This window comes from Phycodurus eques, chromosome 16 (genome assembly GCF_024500275.1).
Source record: "Phycodurus eques isolate BA_2022a chromosome 16, UOR_Pequ_1.1, whole genome shotgun sequence".
NCBI lineage: Eukaryota > Metazoa > Chordata > Actinopteri > Syngnathiformes > Syngnathidae > Phycodurus > Phycodurus eques.
Window position 1 is genome coordinate 7678916 of NC_084540.1, and position 27094 is coordinate 7706009.

At 45.9% G+C, this 27094-nt stretch overlaps 1 protein-coding gene across 3 annotated transcripts in view; it reads left to right on the forward strand.

The window, feature by feature from the left end:
* The window catches only part of LOC133414920 (all-trans-retinol 13,14-reductase-like), a 61165-nt gene that overhangs the window by 27350 nt on the left and 6721 nt on the right, over nt 1-27094 (forward strand). For 2 of the 3 annotated variants that reach the window (XM_061700636.1, XM_061700638.1), the window contains exons 3-9: nt 944-1082; nt 1173-1275; nt 15793-15988; nt 16090-16287; nt 20908-21027; nt 21127-21268; nt 25860-25969. In XM_061700636.1, the coding sequence (XP_061556620.1) occupies nt 944-1082; nt 1173-1275; nt 15793-15988; nt 16090-16287; nt 20908-21027; nt 21127-21268; nt 25860-25969 (1008 nt within the window). The remainder of the gene's footprint in view (nt 1-943; nt 1083-1172; nt 1276-15792; nt 15989-16089; nt 16288-20907; nt 21028-21126; nt 21269-25859; nt 25970-27094) is intronic. The other variant, XM_061700637.1, reaches the window with a different exon arrangement.

Sequence of the window (27094 nt, forward strand, 5' to 3'; positions counted from 1 at the left end):
CTCTCTTCCTGCTCTCGTGGGATCATCCCTGATTCCTGTACCCTGATTCCAGTACAAGCAGAGCTGGAACATACTTGTGGTTTCGGGCAAGACAGCTTTGAATTACCCAAAACATATTACACTTGTCAACAACTCTTTAGAATTGACAAATGCCCCCTTTTCCTTTTTCTTTCCATTCGGCTTCCCAACCATTCAGTGCAATCAAGCCTCATCTCCTTATCTGTAACATCTACCTCTAAGCCCTTCAACAACCCATAGACCTAGTCACATAACAAACACAAAACCTTCCAATTCTTAAACTTGTCCCTTTTCATCAACCACTTACGCAATCTATACTGTTCATATCCTCACCGATTAAGCTCAACTTTTTTCATCCATCTTCCTTACGTGGGGCCACATTCACCCCAGTTTGATCTCAAGTGCACCGGACCAGTACAGTAATTTCCCATAAGTTATAAGTAACGGCAATTCAGTTTTTTGGCTGAAAATAATTAAATTTGGAAAATATTCACATTCATTGATTATTATCTTGTTCTAAATCTTGTTTAAAATCATGAGCAATCTGAAATTTCTTAACTAAATTGAGTGCAATTTACACACACAGTGGATCTATAAACTGTATGTACCTTTTAGACCTTTAATTATTTACATACATTTCCACATCCATCTGGAAATCTTGTCAACCTCATCAGACTAACCAAATACTTCACTGAGATAATGTGAGGCCTATGGGTTTGTTGTTGTTAAATCACACGTGGATGTTTATCAAACTGCTATGGCCTATGTTGCAAGATTGATTTTTTTTTCCAGGATAAAATGTTTGATGGTGTTTACAAAAAGTAATTTTAAAAGCTTAACTATTACTAATTTGATATTAGATGTACAATGTTGTGACACTGTGTCAGACTGGCTTCTGAATCTAATTATTAATTGTTTCCACAAGGCATTCATTATCTTGGACAGCTTCATGAGAACAGCCTGCTTCGGGTTGCCCTGGATCAGATCACAGAGGGCCAGCTGCAGTTTACCCTGCTTGAGCAACACTTTGATACATTAGTCTTGGGCCAGCCTGGAAAACACAGGTATTTTATACATATTTTCTTTTTAATTTTGGTGTATAGGTTTTAATACCATCTGTACCCATTACACTTCATTCCACCTTTACTTTCTAGGGCATATCACATACATGCAGGGAAGACTGAAATGGCAGCTAGCCTGAAGAAGCAGTTTCCAGGCGAGGAGGATGCAATTGATGAGTTCTTCAGATTAATGAAGGTAGAGTAGCAGGAGGTAACTGTGGCTGGATTTGAATAGTTTCAGTCAACAGGCAATTGTATTGCAATTATTGAAGGAGGACATTACATAAATATTAAATACAAACCCCAATTCCAATGAAGTTGGGACATTATGTAAATCGTACATAAAAAAAGAATAGAATGATTTGCAAATCATTTTCAACCAATAATCAACTGAATACACTACAAAGACTGATAAACTTAATTGTTTTTAACAAACAATCATCAACTTATAATTTTATGGCTGCAACACACTCCAAAAAAGCTGGGACAGGTGGCAAAAAAGACTGAGAAAGTTGAGGAACACTCATCAAACACCTGTTTGGAACATCCCACAGGTGAACAGGCTAATTGGGAACAGATGGATACCATGATTGGGTATAAAAGGAGCTTCCCTGAATTACTCAGTGATTCACAAGCAAAGATGGGGTGAGGTTCACCTCTTTGTGAACAAGTTTGTGAGAAAATAGTCGACCAGTTTAAGGAAAATGTTCCTCAATGTACAATTACAAGGAATTTAGGGATTTCATCATCTACGGTCCATATTATCATCAAAAGGTTCAGAGAATCTGGAGAAATCACTGCATGTAAGCGGCAAGGCTGAAACCCAACATTGAATGCCCATGGATATTTAATGTTAAAAGTGATAAACCTTATTGTTGTTTTTATTTTGCAAATATTTCCACATTTTGAAGTTGATGCCTACAGCATATTCCAAAAAAGCTGAGACAGGGTAATGATTACCACTGATTTACATCACATTTCCTTTTAACAACGTACAATTACTCGTTGGGAACTGAGGACACTAATTGTTGAAGCTTTGTAAGTGGAATTCTTTCCCATTCCTGATTGAAGTACAGCTTCAGTTGCTCAACAGCCCGTGGGCTCCGTTGTCATATTTTGTGCTTCATAATGTGCCACACATTTTCAATGGGAGACAAGTCTGGACTGCTGGCAGGCCAGTCTAGTACTTGCACTCTTTTACAAAGCCACGTTGTTATAAAACATGCAGAATGTGGCTTGGCATAGTTTTACTGAAATAACTAGGGATGTTCCTGAAAAAGATATTGCGTAGATGGCAGCATATGTTGCTCAAAACCTGTATTACTTTTGAGCATTAATGGTGCATCCACAGAACACTAATACTAGTTTTCGAGGTCATATTTAAGGGAAAACGATGTCATGTTTGAGGGCTACAGTTTACTTCATAACACTGCTCTGGCATAATAAATGATATGAAACTAAAGCTGACTTTGTCATCATCATTTAACCTGCTAGGCATCAAAAGACACACAGAAGGATGACACTTCTTCCGCATTTTAATGCATGTGAGTGCTTGCAGTTATCGCTAGCCTATAACTAGTATGCTACATACCTGTAAATATTTCCTCATGTTCCTTCACTCATTCCTCAACAGGGCATAAAATGTATTAACCCCTGCGTCACAGAATAGTTCACTTGCACTGATGCGTATGTATGCTTTTGCGCGCGACAAGTTGTACGGGGTACGGAAGGTACGGAGGAAGGTGCCCGAGCCGCCGGCCCCCGTGCGGGATGGGGGCGCGCGGCGATCTCCCGAAAGCGCGGCTCCGGGGAGCGCACCCAAACCGCTGCCGCCCGAGCGCGCCTACATTAGAATGGCCTCGCCCCGCCCACCGGCCTGTCCGGGCTGAGGCGCCCCGCCTCCGCCGCAGGCCGTGCGGAACGCCGCCGCCAGCGTGTTTCGCGACACGCGAAACACGGATGCGGTCCCCGTCCCCGGTGTGGTGTCTCAATCGATCGATCAAAATGAGTCTATAATGTATATATAAATGAGAAGCGATCAAAATGAATCACTATAAGATATAAGATTAAAAAAATCGAACGAGTCTGTGTAAATAAGATCCAATCAATTCCTTACAATATATTTTTTTTATATATGTATTGGTTTTATATTGAAGAGAGAGACACAAAAGTAGTATAGTATAGTAAAACACCCCAACTTGTATTTGTGAAAAAGGAACACACAGCCAACAATTTTCATTGTTGTCGTCAATCAATCAATAAAAATAAAGAAACACTATATATCTTTGGCAATCGTTTTAAAAAGAACAAATTGATAAATAAATACATGAATAAATAGATAAAAATAAAGAAACACTATATATCTTTGGCAATCGTTTTAAAAAGACTAAATAGATAAATAGATAAATAAATAAATAAAAACAAAGAAACACTATTTATCTGTGCATAGGTCAGATGCCACTGAACATTTGGAGGGAAGTAAAAAGTTTGGGGGCTTCCTCCTCAGGAGGTGGCAACACCAGATAGGATCCCAAGAGAGTCCTGATTGTATCCCGGGAAACAAGAGGCACGTAAGTGGTCAAGCAACGACGACAACAGCACCACGCCGGATGCTAACGCCCTGCCGACTGAGAACAAAAGTGCTCGTTCCTGTAACGGCTGTGGCCAAATGCTTTTGACTTGGGGTTTCCACAGAGCTTGCATGTATGTTGAGTTGCATTTCTCCTTTTGGGACCACCACTGCTGCCAGGGGGGGTGCTGACACTTGGAGTGGCGAAGCCCATATGCGGCCGTATCTCATGCTCCCGTATGCGAGCAGCAGCGGACGAGGACGAAGCGGACACAGCAGCAGCGGAGGAAGACGAAGCGGACACAGCAGCAGCGGAGGAGGAGGAAGCGGACACAGCAGCAGCGGAGGAGGACGAAGCGGACACAGCAGCAGCAGCGGAGGAGGACGAAGCGGACACAGTGGCGGAGTAGGGCGAAGCGGATGCAGCAGCAGCGGCGGCGACGGAGGAGGAGGAGGATGAAGCGGACACATGCGCTGCAAAAAGCTCTGGCAGGACAGGCCCTCTGTGAGTGACTGCCAGACCAGAGGTGTCGTTCGGGTGGTGGTATTCCAGGCCTTTACTGGGCTGCACTACCTTCTTCAGTAAAGGCTTGGACGGTGGGAGTGCCTCTGCTGCGACCTGGTCTGCGGTGGGCGCCGGAAGCACTACGCACTGGCCCCTGGCCAGTTCCTCCTTGCTTTTCCGGTTGTACCTATTAAAATAAATAAATAAAGGGCAAAATAAAAATGCACAAAATATACAGGCCCGGATGCGTGCAAGTGAGCGAGTCTCACCACTGTGAAAGGGTCCGGTGATTGACCTCCACCAGCTGGATGGAAGCGGCGGCCAGCAGCTGCACAGACCTGCAGATCTGTTTGATGCGCCCGAAGTCACACATCACTAGCCCCCATCGGCTCATCCGGATTCCGGCCAGGCTGTGCCCCTGAGCGTGGATGTGGCACAGCTCGATGAAAATGGCCTCCATCAACCTGCTCACATTCGGGAAGTGCGCCACCTCTGTGCCCTTTCCGATGGTGAGACTATCCGCAGAAAACGCTGCCACGTGAGTTGCCAGCCTGGAAACATCTCACATACCTTACAGGACAAACCGCACGTACCGTTTGGCACTGTCCAGGCCCGTCGAGTGGCGATTTCTGGCCGAGGTCTTGAAGCGGCCCTTGGACAACCTGTCCTTGTGCCGCGTGGGAAGGGCAAGGGGGGCCTTGTCCCTGGAGTCCAGCTTCAGCCACAGATCCCTGATGTTGGCCACCTGCGACTAAGTGACAAAGGGACACACGCGGCAGACGTGCTGGTAGCCTGTGTGTCCGTCCGGTCCGAGGACGTCCTGCGTCAATCGGCAATTCAGCAAAAAAGACAAATGGACGGAGAGGCCTACATCCTCTACGTGGGCGTCTGGAGGTGGTGGGGGCGCAGCCGTCCTGTCCCTGTCCTGGCACTCCATCATGGACTCAGACAAGGCCATGAACTCCGGGTCTCATTCGTCTGGATCGTCCACGTCGACCGCCCCGTCGTCCTCCTCCTGCTCCTCCTCCTCCTCTTCCTCCGCCACCTTGTCCATCCAAGCAGTCGGGTCCTCATCCTCCCCCTTCTTGTCACGACCGGGGTCCGGATGGAGCGCGGTGCCGGTCTGGGCGTCCAGGTAGTCCAAACCGATGAGCTCCCCTGAACGCGAGCAATTTCAAGTCAGAACGCGTCACACCGGTGGGAGGGAGAGGGAGGGTGTTGGCCTGGCACGCCCCTACGACTTACCGGTGTACTCCCCCGGCGGGGTGTAGTTTTCCACCACCGTGCGTTTCAGCAGCTTCTGCGTCAGCTTTTGGAAAGCGCTGAGCAGGCGGGAGTTGTAGCAGCGTGTCAAGGTTGTCGACAGGCCCCCCACCACGGCTGCCCTGGCTCGGTCCTCGTTCCACCGGGTCAAGCCCTCCAGTAGGGAGACCTGGAAGTGGAGGGCGTTGGCCACGGTGCCTGCCAAAGAGGACAGAAGGAGAGTTATGCTTGCGCACCCGCCAACGACCCCCGCCACAAAACGCTCGCGCTCCTCACCTGGAATGAAGCGGCACTGGTGGAGGTGGAAGCACTCCAGGTAAGTGGAGCCTCGCGCGCACTTAAATATCGGAAGCTTGATGCCACCTCTCGTCATCTCCCCCACCTTGGTGTATATGGGATGCAGGCCATGTGCTGGCCCTGCATTTCCCAGATGTGCCGAGTCCTGGCCTGGTCGAGGAGAGCCATGCCCATGGTATCCTTGGCCTCCCAGAAGTGGTCCAGCACCTCCTGGATGAGCCGCTCCGTCTCCTCGGCCCCTCTGGTGCGGCGACGGCAGTGTCGGGCCATCTCCCTGGCCGAAAGAGTGACCGGTCGGCCGCCGTCCCCGCCCTGCTCGGCCTGCTTGCCCCGTCTCAGCAGGTTCCTGTCCTCGGCGTCCCACTCGAAGATGGCCAGGGACAGCCTGGCCATGAAGGGACCGTAGAGGATGTGGGCGTCTGTGGTCACCCCCCTGGCGAAGCACCGCATGAGGTGCCACACGTCCAGCTGCACCATCAGATCCTTCCAATTGCCGAACATGGGCGCGACCTAAGGCACGCGGGAAAAGAGAGAGCGTTAGAGTGGGACGCAATAGAGCCTGCGTGCCGAAAAATCAATTTCACCTACCTTGCCCTTCCCGGTGGCGCAGCAGCAGTCACGGTCCACGTACAGAAGCTGAGGCGGGGCCTCCCTGTACCGCCGCATCAGTCCGCTCGCCATGCTCGACAGCCCTTCGCCCTCGGCGACAGTGAGCACGGACATGAGCACCTACCCGTGCTCGTTGCCCACGTTGGTGACCCAGGCGGCGGTTCCGGCGGCCGCCCCCGGAAGCTTCTTGGCCATCTGTAAGCGCAAAGGCACGGGGTGAGTGTCAGCAGCGGGCGGCGTGGCGTGGCGGCAATGGAAATGACACGCACCCTCGGACGACTACGTACCTTCTTGGTGGAGTCCATCTTCAGCACGCTCCCAAAGACCGACGTGATGCGGGCCTTGTTCTCGGGAAGGTGTGGAATCACCGCCCTCACGAAGGCGGCCAGAAACCAGACTGTGCGGGGCACAGGGCGCATGCACCCTAGAACGCCGGTGGGAACACCTAGCTGCTCCAGCACGGAGAGGTACTCCAAACTGTGCCTCAGCCACTCCAAGGTGTGCCCCTCCTGGATTTTCCGTCGCAGGCTGGTGACGGGGTTGCCCAACGAGCGGTCCTTCAGCATGTGCACCACCTTCACGTCGCAGGCAACCTAGCGGGAAGCAAAGTGATGCGGCGATGTGCGAGGCTGAGCCGACAACCACCGCTCGATCGGTTCCTTTCTTACTTGTACGTGAGGATGGCCGGGAACTTCAGCTGCTGGTACATCCTCATCTGCTGGATGATGGTGGCTTCTTCCCAGGCCGAGTACTTCCGGCGGCAGCCGTTGCACTCCAGGTACTTGGTGCCCATGAAGTACCAATCTTGGAGGTCCAGCACCCGCCGCACGGTCCGGTACAGCCCGCCTCCGGTCAGCCGGTGCCGGCAGTGGGGGGAGGCCAGCTTCAACCCCCACATCTTGTACGGCGCCCGGAGGAAGAAGCGGTGGTGGAAGAAGGTCTTGGAGGAGGTGGGGGGCTGGGTGTAATAAAGTGGCGTTTTGGGGGGGGTCCCACCATAGCTGGAGCTCCGACGTCAGGACCATTTTCCCACGGGAGCCTTTGACGTAGAGCGCTTTGGCCAGCCATTCGTGCTCGGTCTCCGGCAAAGTTTGGCGCCAGCCCTTCGGCAGCACCTGCGACAGACGGACGATGACGACACTCTGGTAATAAGTGCGGGGCGCCCACACAGGCCCCCGTGCGCCTGCCCGCGTTGCAATGCCTATGCGGAGGTTGAGGCGGATGCTAACGGTTCCTCAGACACTGTCGAGTCGAGACATCGCTGTCAGTCTAATTTCATTCTCACTCATACTACGCAGTAGAGACATTAAATTCACTCACGCTGAGACTCGACTTCTGCGGCGGCTTCCATTAGCTGCTGGTCAGACGGCCCACCCTCTGGTCTCAATGATGACCATGTTTACCTGCGTTGTACTTGGCCTGTCTGTCTCGGCCCAGGATCTACTGTTGGAAGGAGTGCAACCGCGAGCCCTGGAAGGCCTTGATCTTCCTCATCCATGCCACGTATCTAGGATAGGATCATTTCATTTAACCTAACCTCCCTCATTTTGGTTAATGACATTTTTCACAGGCAATAAGACAACTTACGATCAATGCTCCTCACCGGGGGAGTCGTACAGGAAGCGATAGGTCTCATGGCGGTACTCCCCGAACTCCAGCAGCTTGTCATCCATCTCCCTGACCACCGGCGCGCCCATGAGCATCATGCGGTTGCGGACGGCCAGGGACATGTACGGGAACAGCTGCGCACAGGATGCCAGGGCGTCTTTGTTCCGAGCCAGGGGCGACTGTGACGTGTCTCCGCCGTCCCGCTCCTTCTGGTGAGAGGCCAGGATGGAGCAGGCGTAGCCCACGTCATTGCTCAGCAACCACTTGAAGGTCCGGCCCCGGTACTGACCAAACTGGAGCTCACACTCGCTGAGCACCAGCTGCCAGCACCTGGGGTCTCCTCCACCCTGGACCACACGAGCCTTGGCGTCCGCCGTCACCTGATCCGCCATTTTGCAGGTCGTGACCGTGGCTGCAGACCTACGACCATGACCAATTTGTCATTATAATCAAATAATGTCACACAAGGTAGCAATTTACATTTATGGGGGTGGCATTGTCATCATCATCATCATCACGCTCATCCTACAGTGTACCTAGAGGCTCGGGCTATCTTGGAGGCTTCCTTGGAAGACTCCAGTGTCAGCTGTTTCGAGAAAGCCAGGTAGCGGAATTGAGGATGGAAATCCATCGTGCTGAAAATAAAATCATATTATAATTTCTATCTACCATTAACAACTTTCTGACTGACTGGAAAGCCACGTGTGTCAACACAAACAATTAATGTGACCCAATAACAACGACGTAATAGGCTCAATACTATTATACTATTATATCATCATTCAGTTAGAATGTTGTTGAACTGTTGCTGTACTCATGACTCGGGAACAACGTGTGTGGACACAAACAAATTAATTCGCCGCAAAAAAGTCATTTTAACCCAATAAAAACGATGTAATAGGCTGAATACTATTATATCTTCATTCAGTTCGAATTTTCACAGACACCTGTTGAACTGTTCCACTAATGACTCGGAAGCAACGTGTGCACACAAACAAATTAATTCGATGACGCAAATAAGTCATTGGACGGACCCAATAAAAACTATGTAAAGTGAAGAAATGAATCAAAGGAAGCTTACCTTGAACGGCAATGGTGTCTATATTACGAACGGCGGCGGAGGGTGGGAGGCACCCTTACTGAGGACAGCCAATCGTGAGTGTAGAGAGTTTATGGTGTACGCTGATTGGCCACCCCAATAAGTTAAGTGGACCCATCAGCTGCCCCCCGTAGGCTTCCCTCGGGGGGCAGCAACCCTCAGACTTCTATGTTTGAGGTGTGCTGCAGTGATCTCATCTAAGCCGCTAGCTTTGTTGTCAGGTAGCTGTATAATTGATTGATAGACCTCATTGGCTGTGATTCCCACTCTGTCACTGTTGGCAATGTTTCTCACTTTCTAGGGGTCACTTTTAACACAATTGAATGGCTCAAAATAATGTTGCTTCCACAGATCAGCTATGTTGTCGGCGCCTGAGACTCCTTCTACGGTACAAGGTAACAATGTACTGCCAGTATTCAGAGCTCTCACCTCCTTCTAGGCGCAAGTAACATCATTACCAAAGAGATTTTAAGCCACAGAGTCCAATTTCATTGCTTGTTCGTATTTGCTGATATCGTGAACTGCATACATATACGGAGCGTTGGTAAAAGCTTTTTGTGTCCCTGGACAGGCCCCTCTCTAGAGCGACCTGCCAGGGTGAAAGCCTTAAAGGCATGCTTAGCGTCAGCATGATGTGGGCGGAGGATAAGAGTACGCCCTTCAACCCAAGATGATGATTATTATTATTATCATTATTATGTGCATCCGCATTTCTATTCCACCCTGGTTCAATGCTGTGTGTTTTTTCCAGAGTGAGTAAAGTATGTCCTGCTAGCTTCATAAACAGCTCCCACAATACAAATATGTATAGCACAGAGGTCCTTACAGTGAGAGCTGCTATTACAATTCACAACAGTACACATCATTGCATCTCTGGGTAGATATACATTACTTAGAAGGGAAGGGAAAATCTCCTGTAGTATAACATCACATCCTCACCTGTGAGTTTAGACCAATCCAGTTTAGCCTTACTGGCACTATTAACCTCTTAATACATCTCCGGGAGTCTGTCACATGTCATGTCATTTCATGTTATGTCGGGAGACATAACAAAACGACCATGATCAGACACAGAAGCTTCATTCACAAGCTCCATAGATCTCAGGATAGCATGAGCATCAGCAGTGCTAATGTGGTGGTCAAGGCAGCTATGATGTAGAGTGCCAGGCCTCAGTTATGTAAGAATAACTACTGTATCTGCAGGCAGGAGCTTTTGGCTGGATAGTATAAGATTGTTATCATCACAAAACTGCAGAATATATTTTGTTTTGCAAACAAGGAACTTATGTCTGTCATGAACGGAACAGAGGACAGGACCCAAAAATGCACGACTCCAAAACAAATTGACAGTTTCAAAAAAAAGAAAGGTTTAATATACGGGCATGGGTTGGTACGCAGGCAGGCAATCCAAAAAAGGCTACAGTAAAAAAAAACATGAGGGAAAAAGGTGAGGTCAATAATCAGAACAGAGTCAAGTCTTACTGTGAGTCTTTGACGTGGAAACAAGGAATGCTGGAACGCTACGACAAGGTACAACGAACTGGCGATGAGAGAGAATGAGACACGAGGTTAAATACAAGGGTTAATTAGGGTGAACGAGGCACAGGTGGTGAAGATGCTCTCAGGAGCAGGTGTGTGTGAAACAGGGGGAAGACAAAAACCGGAACACACACCCATGACAGTACCCCCCCCCAGACGGGCCCGGGGCCCCTAGATGCGCAACGTGGAAGTCCCGAATGAGTGAGTCATCCATGATAAACGCAGACGGCACCCATGAACGTTCCTCAGGCCCGTAGCCCTCCCAGTCCACCAGATATTGAAACCCCTCCCCCGAGACAACAGCCGCTTCACAGAGAAGACAGGGCCCCCATCCACAAACCGGGGGCGGAGGAGGGGGCCTGGAAGGCGGGACCAGAAGGGACTCCCGGGCTGGCTTGAGTAGGCTGACGTGAAAAGCAGGGTGGACCCGCATTGACCGTGGGAGCCTCAGCTTCACGGTGACAGGGTTGATTATCTTTGTGATGGAGAAGGGCCCAACGAAACTGGGAGAGAGCTTCTTGGACTCCACCCAGAGTGGAATCTGTTTGGTCGAGAGCCAAACTCGCTGACCCACTTTGTAGTTCGGGGCCGGTGTCCTCCGATGGTCAGCAGCGGCTTTGTAGGACCGTCCTTGGCGGAGCAGCATCTGGAGGGCTCGCTCCCAGGTCCTCCTGCAGCGTCTCACCAAGGTCAATGCCGCTGGAACTGTGGACTCTGGGGCTATGGCAGGAAACAGAGATGGTTGGTAACCATGCACAACGTGAAAAGGCGATAGACCAGTGGATGCAGAGGGGAGGGAATTGTGGGAGAATTCGACCCAAACCAGTTTCTGAGACCAGGATCAGGGCTCCTGTGAAGAGAGACATCGGAGCCAAGTCTCCAAGTCCTGGTTCAGCCTCTTGGTTTGGCCGTTGGTTTCAGGGTGACACCCAGATGACAAACTGACGGTAGCACCTATGAGATTGCAAAACTCCTTCCAAAATTGCGAAATGAATTGGGGACCCCTATCAGACACCACATTCTTGGGGAAACCATGGAACTTGAATACCTGATTGATCATTAACTAGTTTCGGGAGTGCAATGAAGTGAGCCATTTTAGAGAACCTGTCAACAACTGTGAGAATTGTGGTATTTCCTTTCGAGGCCGGTAATCCTGTCACAAAGTCTACGGAAATGTCTGACCAAGGATGTTGTGGTATTGGCAGGGGTCGCAACACCCCAGAAGGACGTTGACGAGAGGGCTTGTTAGCAGCACATACCTGGCAAGCATTGACTTAATCGATAACATCCCTCCTAACATTAGGCCACCAAAAGCGCTGTTCGACCACTGATTGCGCTTTGGCAATGCCTGGGTGACATACAGTACGGTTCGTCTGAGCCCAGTGGATGACTCTTCCCCTTAAGGTCGGAACCACATAAAGCCTGTTTTCAGGGCAATGTTCAGGGCTAAGAGTCTTTTTCAGAGCCTCTTTAACTGCAGTTTCAACGTCCCAAACAAAAGCGGAAATGAAACATGACTTGGGCAAAATAGTCTTAGGGTCGGACAAAGAATTCTCTTCGCAGAAAATACGCGACAAAGCATCTGACTTACCATTTTTAGAACCAGGTCGGTAGGATAACATGAAATTAAATCTAGTGAAGAACAGAGCCCATCAAGCTTGCCTCGCATTTAATCTTTTAGCAGATTTAATATACTCAAGATTCTTGTGATCTGTCCATACTAAAAACGGAGTCTGTGCCTCCTCGAGCCAGTGCCTCCACTCCATCAAAGCCACCTTGACTGCCAGCAGTTCATGGTCACCAATGTCATAATTTCTCTCAGCTGGGGTCAGTTTTTTGGAGAGAACAGCACAAGGATGTAATTTACCATCCGAGAGATTTCTTGGAGAGCACTGCTCCTATTCCGGCATCAGACGCATCGACTTCTACCACAAACTGCTGTTTGAGATCTGGCAAAGTAAGGATGGGAGCGGAGGTAACGCTCGATTTAAGTTTCTGAAAAGCTGGCTGACAAAGCGGGTTCCATACAAAAAGGTCTGTGTGGCGAGGTAAGACCATGCAAAGGAGAGGCTAAAAAACTGAAATTTCTGATAAATTTTCTGTAGAAGTTTGCGAACCCTAAGAACCTTTGTACATCCTTGCGTGACATTGGAGTAGGCCAATTAATAACGGCATCGACTTTGCAAGGGTCCATTTTGACTTCACTTTGAGCCAGGATGAAACCCAGAAAAGAAACGGACGTCTTGTGGAACTCACATTTCTCAGCGTTGACATATAGTTGATTCTGCAGTAACCGCTGCAATACAGAGCGGACATGAATAATGTGAGTCTCCTCATCCGGGGAGAATATCAAAATGTCGTCCAAATAAACAAAAACATACACATTCAACATGTCACGCAGGACATCATTGACAAGGTTTTGGAAAACAGCTGGAGCGTTAGTAAGTCCAAAAGGCATTACCTAATACTCATAATGTCCCATTGGTGTGTTGAATGCTGTTTTCCATTCATCCCCCTCCCTTATCCTAACTAGATGATACGCATTTCTTAAGTCTTGTTTGGTGAAAATCTTGGCTCCCTCCAGGAACTCAAAGGCGGTGGAGATGAGAGGAAGAGGGTACCCGTTTTTTACAGTTCTCATTGAGACCCCGGTAATCGATACAGGGTCGCAGGGTCTTGTCCTTTTTGTCCACAAAGAAAAATCCTGCTCCCGAAGGGGATGAAGATGGGCGAATGATCCCTGCTGCCAGTGATTCTTCCACGTACTCCTTCATGGCCTTGTGTTCTGGGCCTGAAAGAGAGAACAACCTCCCTCGTGGGGGTGTGGTTCCAGGCAGCAAGTCAACAGCACAGTCATAAGGTCTGTGGCGTGTAAGGGATTTGGCCTTGGACAAAACATCTTTAATGTCATGGTAGCAGGTGGGCACTTGAGACAAGTCAGGTTCAGAGTCAATAAATATAGGTGTATGAATCTCTTGATCTGGAGAGCATAGTGTCACTTTAGGAAGAACCCGGGTAGGGTATTCCTTAATTAAATTTAGACTCACCTCTCCCGTCCCCTTGCTACTGGCACCAACAACTTTGACGTGACAGTTGCTCATGGAATGACCCAACTGACCGCAGTAGAAGCACCGCCCTTCACTTGACGTTCCCCAGGGGAGAGACGGAACCTGCCCAGTTGCATGGGTTCATCCGTGGGGATGCTAGCCAGTGGGTTGAGACCGGAAACAGGGGATCTGCCTTGGTTTGGCTGGTCACTGAGGCTCGTCCTCCAAGTGCACGGTGATGCAGCACTCCGGTGATCTCCATCCAGCTCGCGATCCAAAAGCCTTGTCGATTTTTACGGCGGGAGCGATGAGAGTGTCCAAGTCAGTTGGCAGGTCTAGCGGAACTAAATGATCATTGACGGCAGGGAATAGTCGTTGAAAAAAGGCATCGAGTAGCGCCTGATTATTCCACTGACTCTCAGCTGCTAAAATGCGAAACTCAATCGTGTAATCTGACAGGTGTAAGGTGACAAGGGAGCGAGCTGCCTCACGATCTGGTGTGGAAAATTGAAAAATTTGCTCCATAGTCTTTACGAAAAAAGCCCACGAATGACACGCGGCGGAATTGTGGCTCCATTCAGCAGTAGCCCACGCCTCCGCACGACCAGTCAGGTGGGAAATGACGAAAGCGATCTTTGCCCGCTCGGTGGGGAAGGCGGCTGCCTGCAGCTCAAAGTGGAGTTCGCACTGAGTGATGAACGGCTTAATGTTCCCAGAATCTCCAGAGAACCTCTCGAGAGAGCTGTGGGCAGACAGCAGCGGAGGTGGCAGGTGGCTGCATGGTGACTGCTTCACATGGAAATGTTGGTACCGTGGCGGTATCGGGTGTTGTGCCAACTGGTTCCTTCTCTTGAATCATTTTCATAAGAAGTTCAAACTGCTGTCTCATCATATTGTCCTGATGCCTTGACAGTCCCTCTAGATGAAGGTGGAGGGCAGCAAGCTTCTCATCCTGCTTCGAGAGGCGTTGACCCTGCGCTTGAAGGGCTTTGCGCACCAGGTCTGAGTCTGCTGGGTCCATGTTATGGCCAGTTCGTTCTGTCATGAACGGAACAGAGGATAGGACCCAAAAATGCACGACTCCAAAACAAATGGACAGTTTAAAAAAAGAGAGAGGTTTAATATACGGGCATAAGTCGGTACACAGACAGGCAATCCAAAAAAGGCTACAGTATCCAAAAACATGAGGCAAAAAGGTGAGGTCAATAATCAGAACAGAGTCAAGTCTTACTGTGAGTCTTTGACGTGGAAACAAGGAATGCTGGAACGCAACGACAAGGTACAACAAACTGGCGACGAGAGAGAATGAGACACGAGGTTAAATACAAAGGGTAATTAGGGTGAACGAGGCACAGGTGGTGAAGATGCTCTCAGGAGCAGGTGTGTGTGAAACAGGGGGAAGACAAAAACCGGAACACACACCCATGACAATGTCTGATTAATCAGCATTCATGTCACGCACTACATACAATAGATACATGTGGAATGATTATCAACAATAAAATCATGTATACAATTCAGGTATTCGTCTTCCTTTTGTTGCTCATATGAACATTGACATTGACGTTGAATGTTCCAAACAGGTGTTTTTTGAGCATTCCTCAACTTTCCCAGTCTTTTGTTGCTTCTGTCCCAGTTTTCTGGGAAAATGTTGCAGGCATCCAATTTAAAATGAGAGAATATTTGCAAAAAACAAATGTTATGTGTACATTAAATATCTTATCTTTGTCGTGTATTCAATTGAATATAGGTTAAAAAGGATTTGTGAATCATTGTTTTTCTTTTTAGTAACATTTTACACAACATCCCAATTTCATTGGTACTGGGGCTTGTAGTCGATGTAATATTTATTATGGTCATATTAAATTTCAGGTCATGAAATATTCAGGTAATTCATTCATATTTAGGTAATCACATGGATTTTATATTCAGTTATTTGAGCATGGAAACTATGGTAACTTTTTACAGCTACAAATTGGTCTTTTCCTAAAAATGGTAAATCAGCCTCCTTAAGGGAAATGGAATAAAAATAATCCAGATAAAAAAATGCAGTAGACTTTTTTCAAAGCTGCTGGTGCATCATGTTTAAGTCATTGACCTTATATTTTCTTCAAAATGGGACCAATAAGTATAGTAATTTAAACATGAGCATTAAATATGTATTTGCTCTCTTGCAGTCAGCATCAAAACGGACACCATATATTGCCTGTTTGAAGATTATTCCTTATTGGCTGGTCAATTTCCTGGTTTGGACTGGTCTATTAGATCGCATATCTACAGTGTTCCGTCTAGCAACCACAAACCACTCTGAAATAATATCCCACCTCACAGAAAACAAGGACCTTCGAGCCTTATCTGCCTACCTTTTCTATGGTACTGGATATTCACAATGTTGTAAATACAGTATTGCATTTATAGATCAAGCACACACATTGTCCAATTTATTCAGTTTTTACTTTGTTCTTTTCTTGAAGGTGTGCCCCCTAAACAGTCTAGCTTTCTCATCAATGCACTCCTGATTCACCATTACAAACGTGGTGCATACTATCCACGAGGAGGCGCGAGTGAGTTTGCTTTTCACATCATCCCTGTCATTCAGCAGACAGGGGGTGCTGTCTTGGTCAGGGCACCAGTGCAGCGTATACTGCTAAACCAGAAGGGGAAAGCTTGTGGTGAGGAAACATTGAGACTTTTCCTGGAATGTATGTTTTTTGTGTCCTTCTAAGGAAATAGATTTTTTTCTTTGCCTTTTATATTTTTTAGCAGGTATGTTTTTATGGCAGAGCTGATGTCAAGTCTCTGTACTCCTGGAAACCTGGGTTCCCTGGATCCCCGGAGTCGGCCCCTTACATTAAGGGGCTGCTAGGGCTTTCGGGCCGATAAGGAGAGCGATAACCGATAATTGGAGCCGACATTCGTTTTGCGGTAAAAAGGAAAATAGTGTCATCAAAATTTTTAATAATAAATTCCATCACTTGACTGCATTTAAATTCCTTTAAGCATGTTTATTACAGCTTTTCAGATTTACAACATGTAAGGTTTTTTCTTAGAAAATTGACATCTTTGTTTTAAAACACTAACAAAAAGTGCAGGGAGTTCCCGGGCTCAGCAGCTTGTCTTACAAAGTTAAATGAAAACTTTAACAAATAAATATCTCCCTAAAGTTTTATAAAGTCAATGAATTTCTCCAAAATTTCAATATAATTGAAATGTTGATGATTTACATCATAATAATTATAATAATAATAGGCTGCACAGTGATCAACTGGTTAGCAGATCTGCCTCACAGTTCTGAGGACCGAGGTTCAAATCCTGGCCCCACCTGTGTGGAGTTTGCATGTTCCATTGCCCGTAGGTGTGAACGTGAGCGCGAATGGTTATTTGTTTGTATGTGCCCTGCGATTGGCTGGCGACCAGTTAAGGGTGTACCTCACCTCTCGCCTGAAAATAGCTGGGATAGGCTCCAGCACGCCCGTGACCCTAGTTAAAAACCCTTTAAAACTATTTAAATGGATATATTTTTGTCCAGAAGGCTAACTAGCCAAGGACAGATAAATACATACAGGACTTCCCACATACTGTATATATTTATTTGTCGCGGGCCGCCACTAATAGATTTTGTCGGTATCTGTTCGTCCTCGCTGTGCGTGCTGTGTTGTGAACACATACAGACAGGTAATATAACAATACTCACAGTCATACATTCTTCATAATCTGTGAAAAACAACTTAAATTAATGTTTTATCACAACGTTCTTATATTATTTTTGAACATACTGCAAACGTGTAACTACATGCATGCATCGCACCACACTACCCCTAAGAGGCCAAGGCCCACATAGCAGGGACAGCAGACACCCCTGACTGTCTGACATGAAATCTGACAAAGATTTTCCTGTTTTAGGTCAATTAGGATTACGAAAATTATATTTGCTCAATGTTAAATATTATTTTTAATATTATTTTTATTTATGATTTACTTATTGTATGTATCGGATCGGGACTCGTTATCGGCAGATACTTAAAATCAAAGACTCGAACTCGGGTGCAAAATTTTTTTATCAAGACATCGCTAGAAATTTCCTTTGTTATTTGTTGTTTGATATTACAGTTTACATTCATTTATTTGTATTTATATAAGTTAGCAAATGTAATTTATTTTGTTGATTGGCGGTATTCTGTGTTTGTTTAAACACATATATATACATAAAATCAAATAAAACTTGATTTATAGAACAATTTTCATTCACTGATATGCATCTCAAAGTGCTTTACATAGTTATAATCAATCCCCAACCACCACTCATACACACAGATACATACATGTGTACATGCACGCACACAGTTAAAGAAGTAAGGAAATAATCATGAGAAACCAGGTGGGAAACGTCATTTCAGGGAGCCTTCTGCACCAAGAGCAAATAGCAGACCATGGCCACGGGGTACCGACATGAAGCTCTAGTGTAGTGGCGAAGGGAGAGTCACAAATGGTGACTGAGGAACCCATGAGGTAGGACCATGGCTGCGGTCAATTACAGCTCCCAGTGCAGAGGGATTCCTCTGAGGAAACACTGAAAGACACTAAAAATAATCAGAAAACATACATAAAAAAACAAGCGTAAAACCCAGTGTTCAATAAAAACCTGTAAAAAATGTAATTCATTCATTTTCCGTACCGCTTATCCTCACTCGGGTCACGGGCCCGCTATCTTCCCAGCTATCTTTGGGCGTGAGGCAGGATACACCATGAATTGGTTGCCAGCTAATTGCAGGGCACATACAGTAGAAACAAACAACCATTTTCACTCACATTCACACCTACAGGCAATTTAGAGTCTTCAATTAACCTACCATGCATGTTTTTGGGATGCATGTTTTTGGGATGTAGGAGGAAAGCGGAGTACCCAGAGAAAACCAACGCAGGCACGGGGAGAACATGCAAACACCACACAGGCGAGGCCGGATTTGAACCCAGGTCCTCAGAACTGTGTGTCATGAACGGAACAGAGGACAGGACCCAAAATGCACGACTCCAATACAGATGGACAGTTTAAAAAAAGAGAGGTTTAATATACGAGCAGAGGTCGGTACACAGGCAGGCAATCCGAAAAGGCAACAGTATCCAAAAAAACGTGAGGCAAAGAGGCAAGGTCAAAAATCAGAACAGGCTCTCGTCTTACTATGAGTCGGTGACGTGGAAACAAGGTACAACGAACTGGCGACCAGAAAGAATGAGACAGGAGGTTAAATGCATGGGGTTGTTAGGGTAAACGAGGCACAGGTGGGGAAGATGCTCTCAGGAGCAGGTGTGTATGAGACGGGGGGAAAACAACAACCAGACCACACACCCATGACACTGTGAGGCAGATGTCCTAACCAGTCGGCCACCGTACCGCCCTAGAAAATATAAGTAAAGCTAAATTGCGGTAAATTGTGATAAAACATTGAAAAAAAAGTTAAAAGAAACTAAAATAATTCTAAAGTACGTTAAAAGGAAAATTAAATATTAGTTAAAAGCTAAGTTAAAAAGGTGGGTCTTGAGCCTGTTCATGAAAACATGAATGTTATCTGCAGCTCTGAGATGCTCCGGCAGGCTGTTCCACATACGGGGGCCGTCAAACTATAATGATGCCTCAGCATGAATGTGTGTCCTGACTTTTGGAATAACTAAAAAACTGGAGCCGGAGGACGTCAGGGCTCACAAGGGTTCACATGGTAAACGCAGCTCTGAGAGATAAGAAGGCCCAAGACTATTAAGACCCTTAAAAACCACCAAAAGAACCTTAAAATTTATTTTGAAACATACGGGGAGTCAATGCAGTGTCTTTAAATTTGGTGTAATGTGTTCCCACCTTTAGAGCGTCTGCCTCACAGTTCTGAGGAGCGGGATTCAATCCCCGGCCCCGCCTGTGTGGAGTTTGCATGTTCTCCCCGTGCCTGCGTGAGTTTTCTCCGGGCACTCCGGTTTCCTCCCACATCCCAAAAACATGCATGGTAGGTTAATTGAAAAGTCAAGATTTCCCGTAGGTGTGAATGTGAGTGTGAATGGTTGTTTGTTTGTATGTGGCCTGCGATTGGCTGGCAACCAGTTTAGGGTGTACCCCGCCTCCTGCCCGATGATAGTTGGGATAGGCTCCAGTACGCCCGCGACCCCAGTGAGGAGAAGTGGCTCAGAAAATGGATGGATGGTGTTCCCACCTTCTGGTCTTTGTCAGGAGACGTGCTGCTGAGTCCTGTAGTACCGTAATTTCTCGTTTACAATGCACACCAATGTATAATGCGCACCCCCAAAGTTGACCTCAAAATTCTGGAAAACCCTTCTACCTATGTATAATGCATTTTTACAATGCATGATTTTGCTTCCACCCATATGATCAAAACATTTTTTCAAATAATTATTCTAAAGTTAAGCACTTTACTTAAACGTAATACTTTTTTTTATTTACTTGCTCCTATTTTGAAATTCACAGCCTTACTTTTATTTAGTAAATGAGAAAACACAGTTGTGCTCATATGTTTGATTTCCCAGGCAGAATTTGTAAGATGGGTACAATTCCTTAAAGAAAACGAAAGGCAAGGCAAAACACATTTAATTTTATTTTCCTGGGATTCAAATTAAACTGTCAGGCATTTCAGGAAAACATTATCATGAAACAAAACATAACCATAAAGAAATGATGGTTGTTGTTCAGTCATATTTAAAAAAAAAAAAAAAAAAAAAAAAATGTATATATATATATATATATATATATATATATATATATATATATATATATACAGAGTACATACATATATATTGCCTGTGTGAGTTAATTGCAACCAACCAGTGGACCTGGCAAACTCCTTGGGTCCATAATTTAAGTGTTGAGCATTTTTTTAATTTTTTTTTTTTTTACCCTAACTGGCTACTGTATTTCTAAAAGATCAGAGTCAAAGCTGTCTGTGTACATCATGCACTACTCAATTTATATAGTGTACACACAAAATGTGAAGAAAAAAATATATAATTGCCCCAACCTCAGTCGTTTCATACAACATCTAGTTTGGACAATGATGGAAAGCCTAAATGGGTAAGAGAGGATTGGGTCAAGTGGTTGGTTGGGAAGGGAAATGCGAGGCAGCCATTGCAACTTGAAAATTATGATTATTTATTTTTACTATGACATCAAACTACTTCTGCCATACCAACTACTTACTACCTTCTATTATAATATATTTTTTGTTATAGTTTTACTGTTATGTATTCTCCTTGTTCATGTTTTAAGTTCAATTGGAATTCATTATTTGTAACAGGAGTGACAGTGCTGAAAGGCCAAGAGGAGATGAAAATCCTCGCTCCTGCTGTCATTTCCAATGCTGGAATCTTCAACACCTTCCAAAAGTTTCTGCCACAGCACATACAACAAAAATCAGGTGATGCATACACTCATACGCAGTATTTGACATGCATCTGTGGAATTCAATTTGTGTTTTTTAAATTTTTTTTTAACTTTGCTATTGATCTTGTGTCAGTAGAGATCCAGTCATTGTTGAGTATGGTGCGCCATGGCATGGGTTCTTTCTTGGTCTTTGTTGGTCTGGATGGAACCAAAGAAGAGCTGGGAATCGTTTCCACGAACTTCTGGATGTATAAAGACAATGACTTGGATATGCTGTAAGTTAATTGTTTTTGTACTGGTTTCACCTATCTTCCAAGAGTTTTATTTTAACTCCTATTTCAAATTCTGACCTTTGCACTAAGCCACTGAATAATGACATAATCAAGTGTATTAATACCACTCCATGCCACCCATCTTTCATAAGTAATAAGCAAAAGGTTCCCACCAGATCAAGGATTCATATTCTGCCGTTAACTGCCAACCTTGCCACTGCAGTCTCAAGGATTACATCAAACATCCATCTTCTTTTGGTTATCTGGGGCCAGGTCGCGGGAACAAGCAGGGAAGACCAGACTTCCCTCTTGCTGGCCACAAATCTTCTGGGGAGATCTCAAGGCATTCCCAAGCCAACTCTGAGATTTAGTCTCTCCAGCGTGTCTTGGCTCGTCCCTGGGGGCCTCCTCCCAGTGGGAAATGTCCAGAACACCTCACCAGGAGGCATCATAACAAGATGTCCAAGCCTCTTCATCTGACTCGTCTCGATGCAGAGGAGCAGCGGCTCTACTCTGAGCCCCGCCAAGGATGACCAACCCTATCTCTAAGGGAGAGCTTAGACACGCTGTGGAGGAAATTCATTTCGGTCACTTGGAATCTTATTCTTTTGGTCACAACCTCACAGGTTGTGACCATAGGTGAGGTCTAGGAACATAGATTGACCAGTAAATCAAGAGCTTCGCCTTTTGTCTCAGCTCCTTCTTCACCACGACAGTCCAATACTGAGTCCACATGACTGCAGACGTTCCACGCAGACACTGCAACAAACCGCTTCTCGAGCTCCAGCTCCATTTTTCCTTCACTCATGAAAAACCCCCAAGACACTTGAATTCATCCACTTGGGGCAGGAGCTCATCCCCGACCTGGAAATGGCACTTTATCCTTTTCCAACTGAGTACCATGATCTCAGATTTAGAGGTGCTGATTCTCATCACAACCGTTTCACACTCGGCTGCGAACCATTCCAGTGAGAGTTGAAGATAGTGGCTGGAAGAAGCCACCAGAACCACATCATCTGCAAAAAGCATAGACGAAATACTAAGGTCACCAAACCCGAGCCCCTCAACCGCACCTAGAAATTCTGTCCATGAAGGTTATAAACAAAATCAAAATCCTCTGTTACCCTTCTTAAAAAGGGGCACCAATCCAGATGCACTGTCTTTGATGTCCACGCCATGTTGCAGTGGCTTTTCAACCAGGGGCTCAACAGCCAGATCCTTTAGGAACGCCGGACGGATCTCCAGAGATAGGATAGCCTGCCTCAGAGTCCCCAGACTCTGCTTCCTCATAGGAAGGCGTGTCTGTTGAATTGAGGAGGTCTTTGAAGTATTCTCCCCACCATTGCACAACGTCCTGAGTCAAAGTCAGCAGCGCCCTGTCCCCACTATACACAGTGTTGATGGTACACTGCTTCCCCCTCCTGAGACGCCAGATGGTGGACTAACATTTCTTCAAAGCCATTGGGAAGTCGTTTGTATGTCCTCAATGAACTCCTCCAACACCTGAGTTTGTGCCTCAGTGAATACCAAAACTGTGTTTCACTTGGCCAGCCGGTATCCACCAGTTGTATCTGGAGTCCCACAGGCTAAAATGGCCTGAGAGGACTCGTTCTTCACTTTGACTGCATCCCTTACCGCTGCTGTCCACCAACAGGTTTGGGAATTGCCGCAATGACAGGCCACAGGTCTGTTCCCAGGAGACACTCACAACATGTTTGGGTCTGCCAGGTCAGACCAGCATCTTCCCTCACTATCGGAGCCAACACACCACCAGATGGTGATTGGTTGACAGCTCTAACCACTCCAGAGTGTCCAAGACAAGTGGCCCAAGTCCGACCACCTGACCACAAAGTTGATCATTTAACTGCGGCCCAGGGTTTCCTGGTGCCAAGTGAACACGTGGACACTCTTATGTCTGTAGATAGTGTTCATTGTGGACAATCCATGACGAGCACAGAAGTCCAATAATACAGAGTCAAATCGATCACGCCCTTCCAGGTCTCACTGTCATTGCGCACTTGAGCATTCATTCAAGTCGCCCAGCAGAATGAGGGAGTTCCCAGCAGGAGCGTTCTCCAGCACCACCTCCAAGGACTCCAAAAAGGGTGGGTCCCCTGAACTGCTGTTAGGTGTAAAGGCAAAAACAACAATCAGGACCCATGCCCCCAACCAAAGGCTACCCTCTCGTCCACCCCAAGGTACAGGGACCGAGCGGGGGGCAATAAGTATGCCCACACCTGCTCAGCGCCTCTCATCGTGGGCAACTCCAGAGTGGAACCCCTCTCAAGAGGCCCAAGCTCTGTGTGGAGGTGAGTACGACTATAGATCGTCTCAACCTTGCACACCAGCTTGGGCTCCTTGACATTCCACATCCCGAGAGCCAACTTCTGCAGCTGGGGATCGGAGAACCAAGGTCCTCGCCTTTGGTCACAACCCAGCTCGTTTTTCACCCGATCCCCTTGGCCCGTCCCACCGGTGATGAGCGCATGGGAAGGGTGACCTATTTTTCCTCTTTGGGCTGTGCCAAGCCACATGGGTGCAGGACAGTACACTGAGGGTCACAACTTTAGGACTACCTGCGCAATCAAATCATCAATCCATCCATCCATTTTCTGAGCCGCTTCTCCTCACTAGGGTCGCGGGCGTGCTGGAGCCTATCCCAGCTATCATCGGGCAGGAGGCGGGGTACACCCTGAACTGGTTGCCAGCCAATCGCAAGACACATACAAACAAACAACCATTCGCACACTTAATGGTGCCATTACAGATGTGTAAGTTACCCATGCCATTGGCACTAACACAGCCCCATAGCATCACAGATCCTGGCTTTTGAACTTTTGGTTATTTTCCTCTTTGGCCTGGATGGCACGATGTCCATAATTTTCAAAAACAATTTGAAATGTGGACTTGTCGGACCACAGAACACTTTTCCACTTTGCATCAGTCCATCTTAGATGAACTCGGGCCCAGAGAAGCCGGCCATGTTTCTGGGTGTTGTTGATAAATGGCTTTTGCTTTGCATAGTAGAGTTTCAAGTTGCACTTACGGATGTCGTGCCGAACTGTATTTACTGACATTGGTTTTCTGAAGTGTTCCTGAGGCCATGTGGTGATATCCTTTACACATTGATATCGGTTTTTGATGCGGTGCCGCCTGAGGGATCGAAGGTCACTGGCATTCAATGTTGGCTTTCGGCGTTGCCGCTAACATGCAGTGATTTCTTCACTGAACCTTTTGATGATATTATGGACCGTAGATGATGAAATCCCTAAATTCCTTGCAATTGTACATTGAGGAAACATTGTCCTTAAACTCTTCGGCTATTTTCTCACGCACTTCACACAAAGAGGTAAACCTCGCCCCATCTCTGCTTGTGAATGACTAAGCAATTCAGGGAAGCTCCTTTTATACCCAATCATGGCACCCACCTGTTCCCAATTAGCCTGTTCACCGGTGGGATGTTCCAAACAGGTGTTTGATGAGCATTCCTCAACTTTCTCAGTCTTTTTTGCCACCTGTCCCAGCTTTTTTGGAACGTGTTGCAGCCATAAAATTCTAAGTTAATGATTATTTGCTAAAAACAAAGTTTATCAGTTTGAACATTAAATATCTTGCCTATGTAGTGTATTCAATTAAATATAGGTTGAACATGATTTGCAAATCATTGTATTCTGTTTTTATTTATGTTTAACACACCGTCCCAACTTCATTGGAATTGGGGTTGTAACAGTATGCTCTGCAGGGATGTTCGGATGAAAACTGTGGCTACAGTTTTGATGACAATTATTTTATATTGTAAGTGACACCTTGTGTATGTGGGGGATTGATTGCAAGAGACCAGACAATATTCATAATTACGCTTTTCCTGTTTGTACTGTAATTTGTTGACAGAACTCAGCTCATTGTGGTACAGAAACGAAAAGACTGCACTGCATAGCACAAAGAAAAAAACAAAAGAGTAGAAAGAAGTAGGGGAAAAAAACACCAAAGCCCATGATTGAGACAGGGGCGCCATCAGGGGGTGGCCACGGCCCCCCCCTATACATTTATTGGTTGCCCCACTCACTAGCCTTTTGTTAGAGAAAGTCTAATGAAAATTTATAACAATACAGTAGGCTTGACATATTATGACAACCTGTTCAACCATTTTTCATGTAAAGACGATGAACAACTGCATAAATGTTGTGGTGGTTGAGACTATTCAACAGAGTACACTATAAAACATTTTGATCAACATGAAGTAAGCAATTGTTAATGTAGGAAACGGCAGAGAATTGTACACAATCATTTGCATGGATGTAGCAAAGCATTTGCAACTTGTTCAAAGAAATGAGAAACTTGTTTTTTTTATGTGCACAACTGACCCAATGATGAGAAGATTAAACAAGTAGTTTTGAGAATTTCAATTCTGATCTGACAAACGTACCAAAGCGACTGAGAAAACCTGTAATGTAGTTTTCCACAACCATTTATTTCTACTTGCTAAGTGTCTATGCTATGTGTCAACTTTATATTTGTGTTTCAGTCTCAATTTGTATAATTTTGGATTTTATTAATACACATGTATGTGGTTGTGTTTGAATTATGTGGAAAGAATGGAACAATATGCTTCACTGAGCAGAGAGCAGGTATTGGGGAATATTCCTATGATGTTCATCACCTTTCCATCTGCCAAAGACCCCACAGCCAACATTCGACAACCAGGTAACTGATGGTTCGTGTTATGTAGAAATATAGGAATGTAAAACATAAATCATTCAGAGCATCCTTGTTGTTGTTGGTGAATCATGTCCAACAAGACTATGCCATTTCTGGAGAGATCGCATGTGAATGCTGAAATACTGAATGAAATAATATGGAACAATGCAAAATGATGTGGAATGATATAGAACGGTGTTGAATAATACAGACTTGTATGGAATGATTTAACATGATATTGAAGAATATGGAATTAATTATATTAAATGAAGTGGAATAATTTGGAATGATACGGAATGACGTGGAATGAGCTGAAGAGTGTGAAGTTGGAATGGTTTAGCAAAGCAAAGCAAATGTATTTATATACAGCATTTCATACATAAGGTAACTCAATGTGCTTTACATGATTAAAAGCATTTAAAAACAAAGAAAAAAAACAGCTTATAAACGTATAAAACATATAAACATCCATTCATCCATTTTCTGAGCCGCTTCTCCTCACTGGGGTCGCGGGCGTGCTGGAGCCTATCCTAGCTATCATCGGGCAGGAGGCGGGGTACACCCTGAACTGGTTGCCAGCCAATCGCAGGGCACATATAAAGAAACAACCATTCGGACTCACATTCACACCTACGGGTAATTTAGAGTCGTCAATTAACTTACCACTCATGTCTTTGGGATGTGGGAGGAAACCGGAGTGCCTGGAGAAAACCCACGCAGGCACGGGGAGAACATGCAAACTCCACACAGGTGGGGCCGGGGATTGAACCCCGGACCTCAGAACTGTGAGGCAGACGCTCTAACCAGTGCCGTATATAACAAACAGAAAAATAAAAAGTACAATTAAAACGTGCAGTGATAGAAAAATAATTTAAAAGTGGAAAATGCTCTTGTCAGTGGAAAAGGTAGGCATCTTGTTGCTGCTCTGTTGCTAATACACAGGCTTGTGCTAATTAGCAGACCACGCTCACGAAATGGTAAGGGGGTATAAAAAAAATAATGGAATATGGCAATAACTGCCTGTATCTATAAAAAAAAGCACAGCTGCACAGGTTTAAAAATATCCAGGAGTCGCTGCTTCTAATTTCTTTGGAAGAAAAACAAGCTTATCAGCAAGAAAAATGTCAAAGA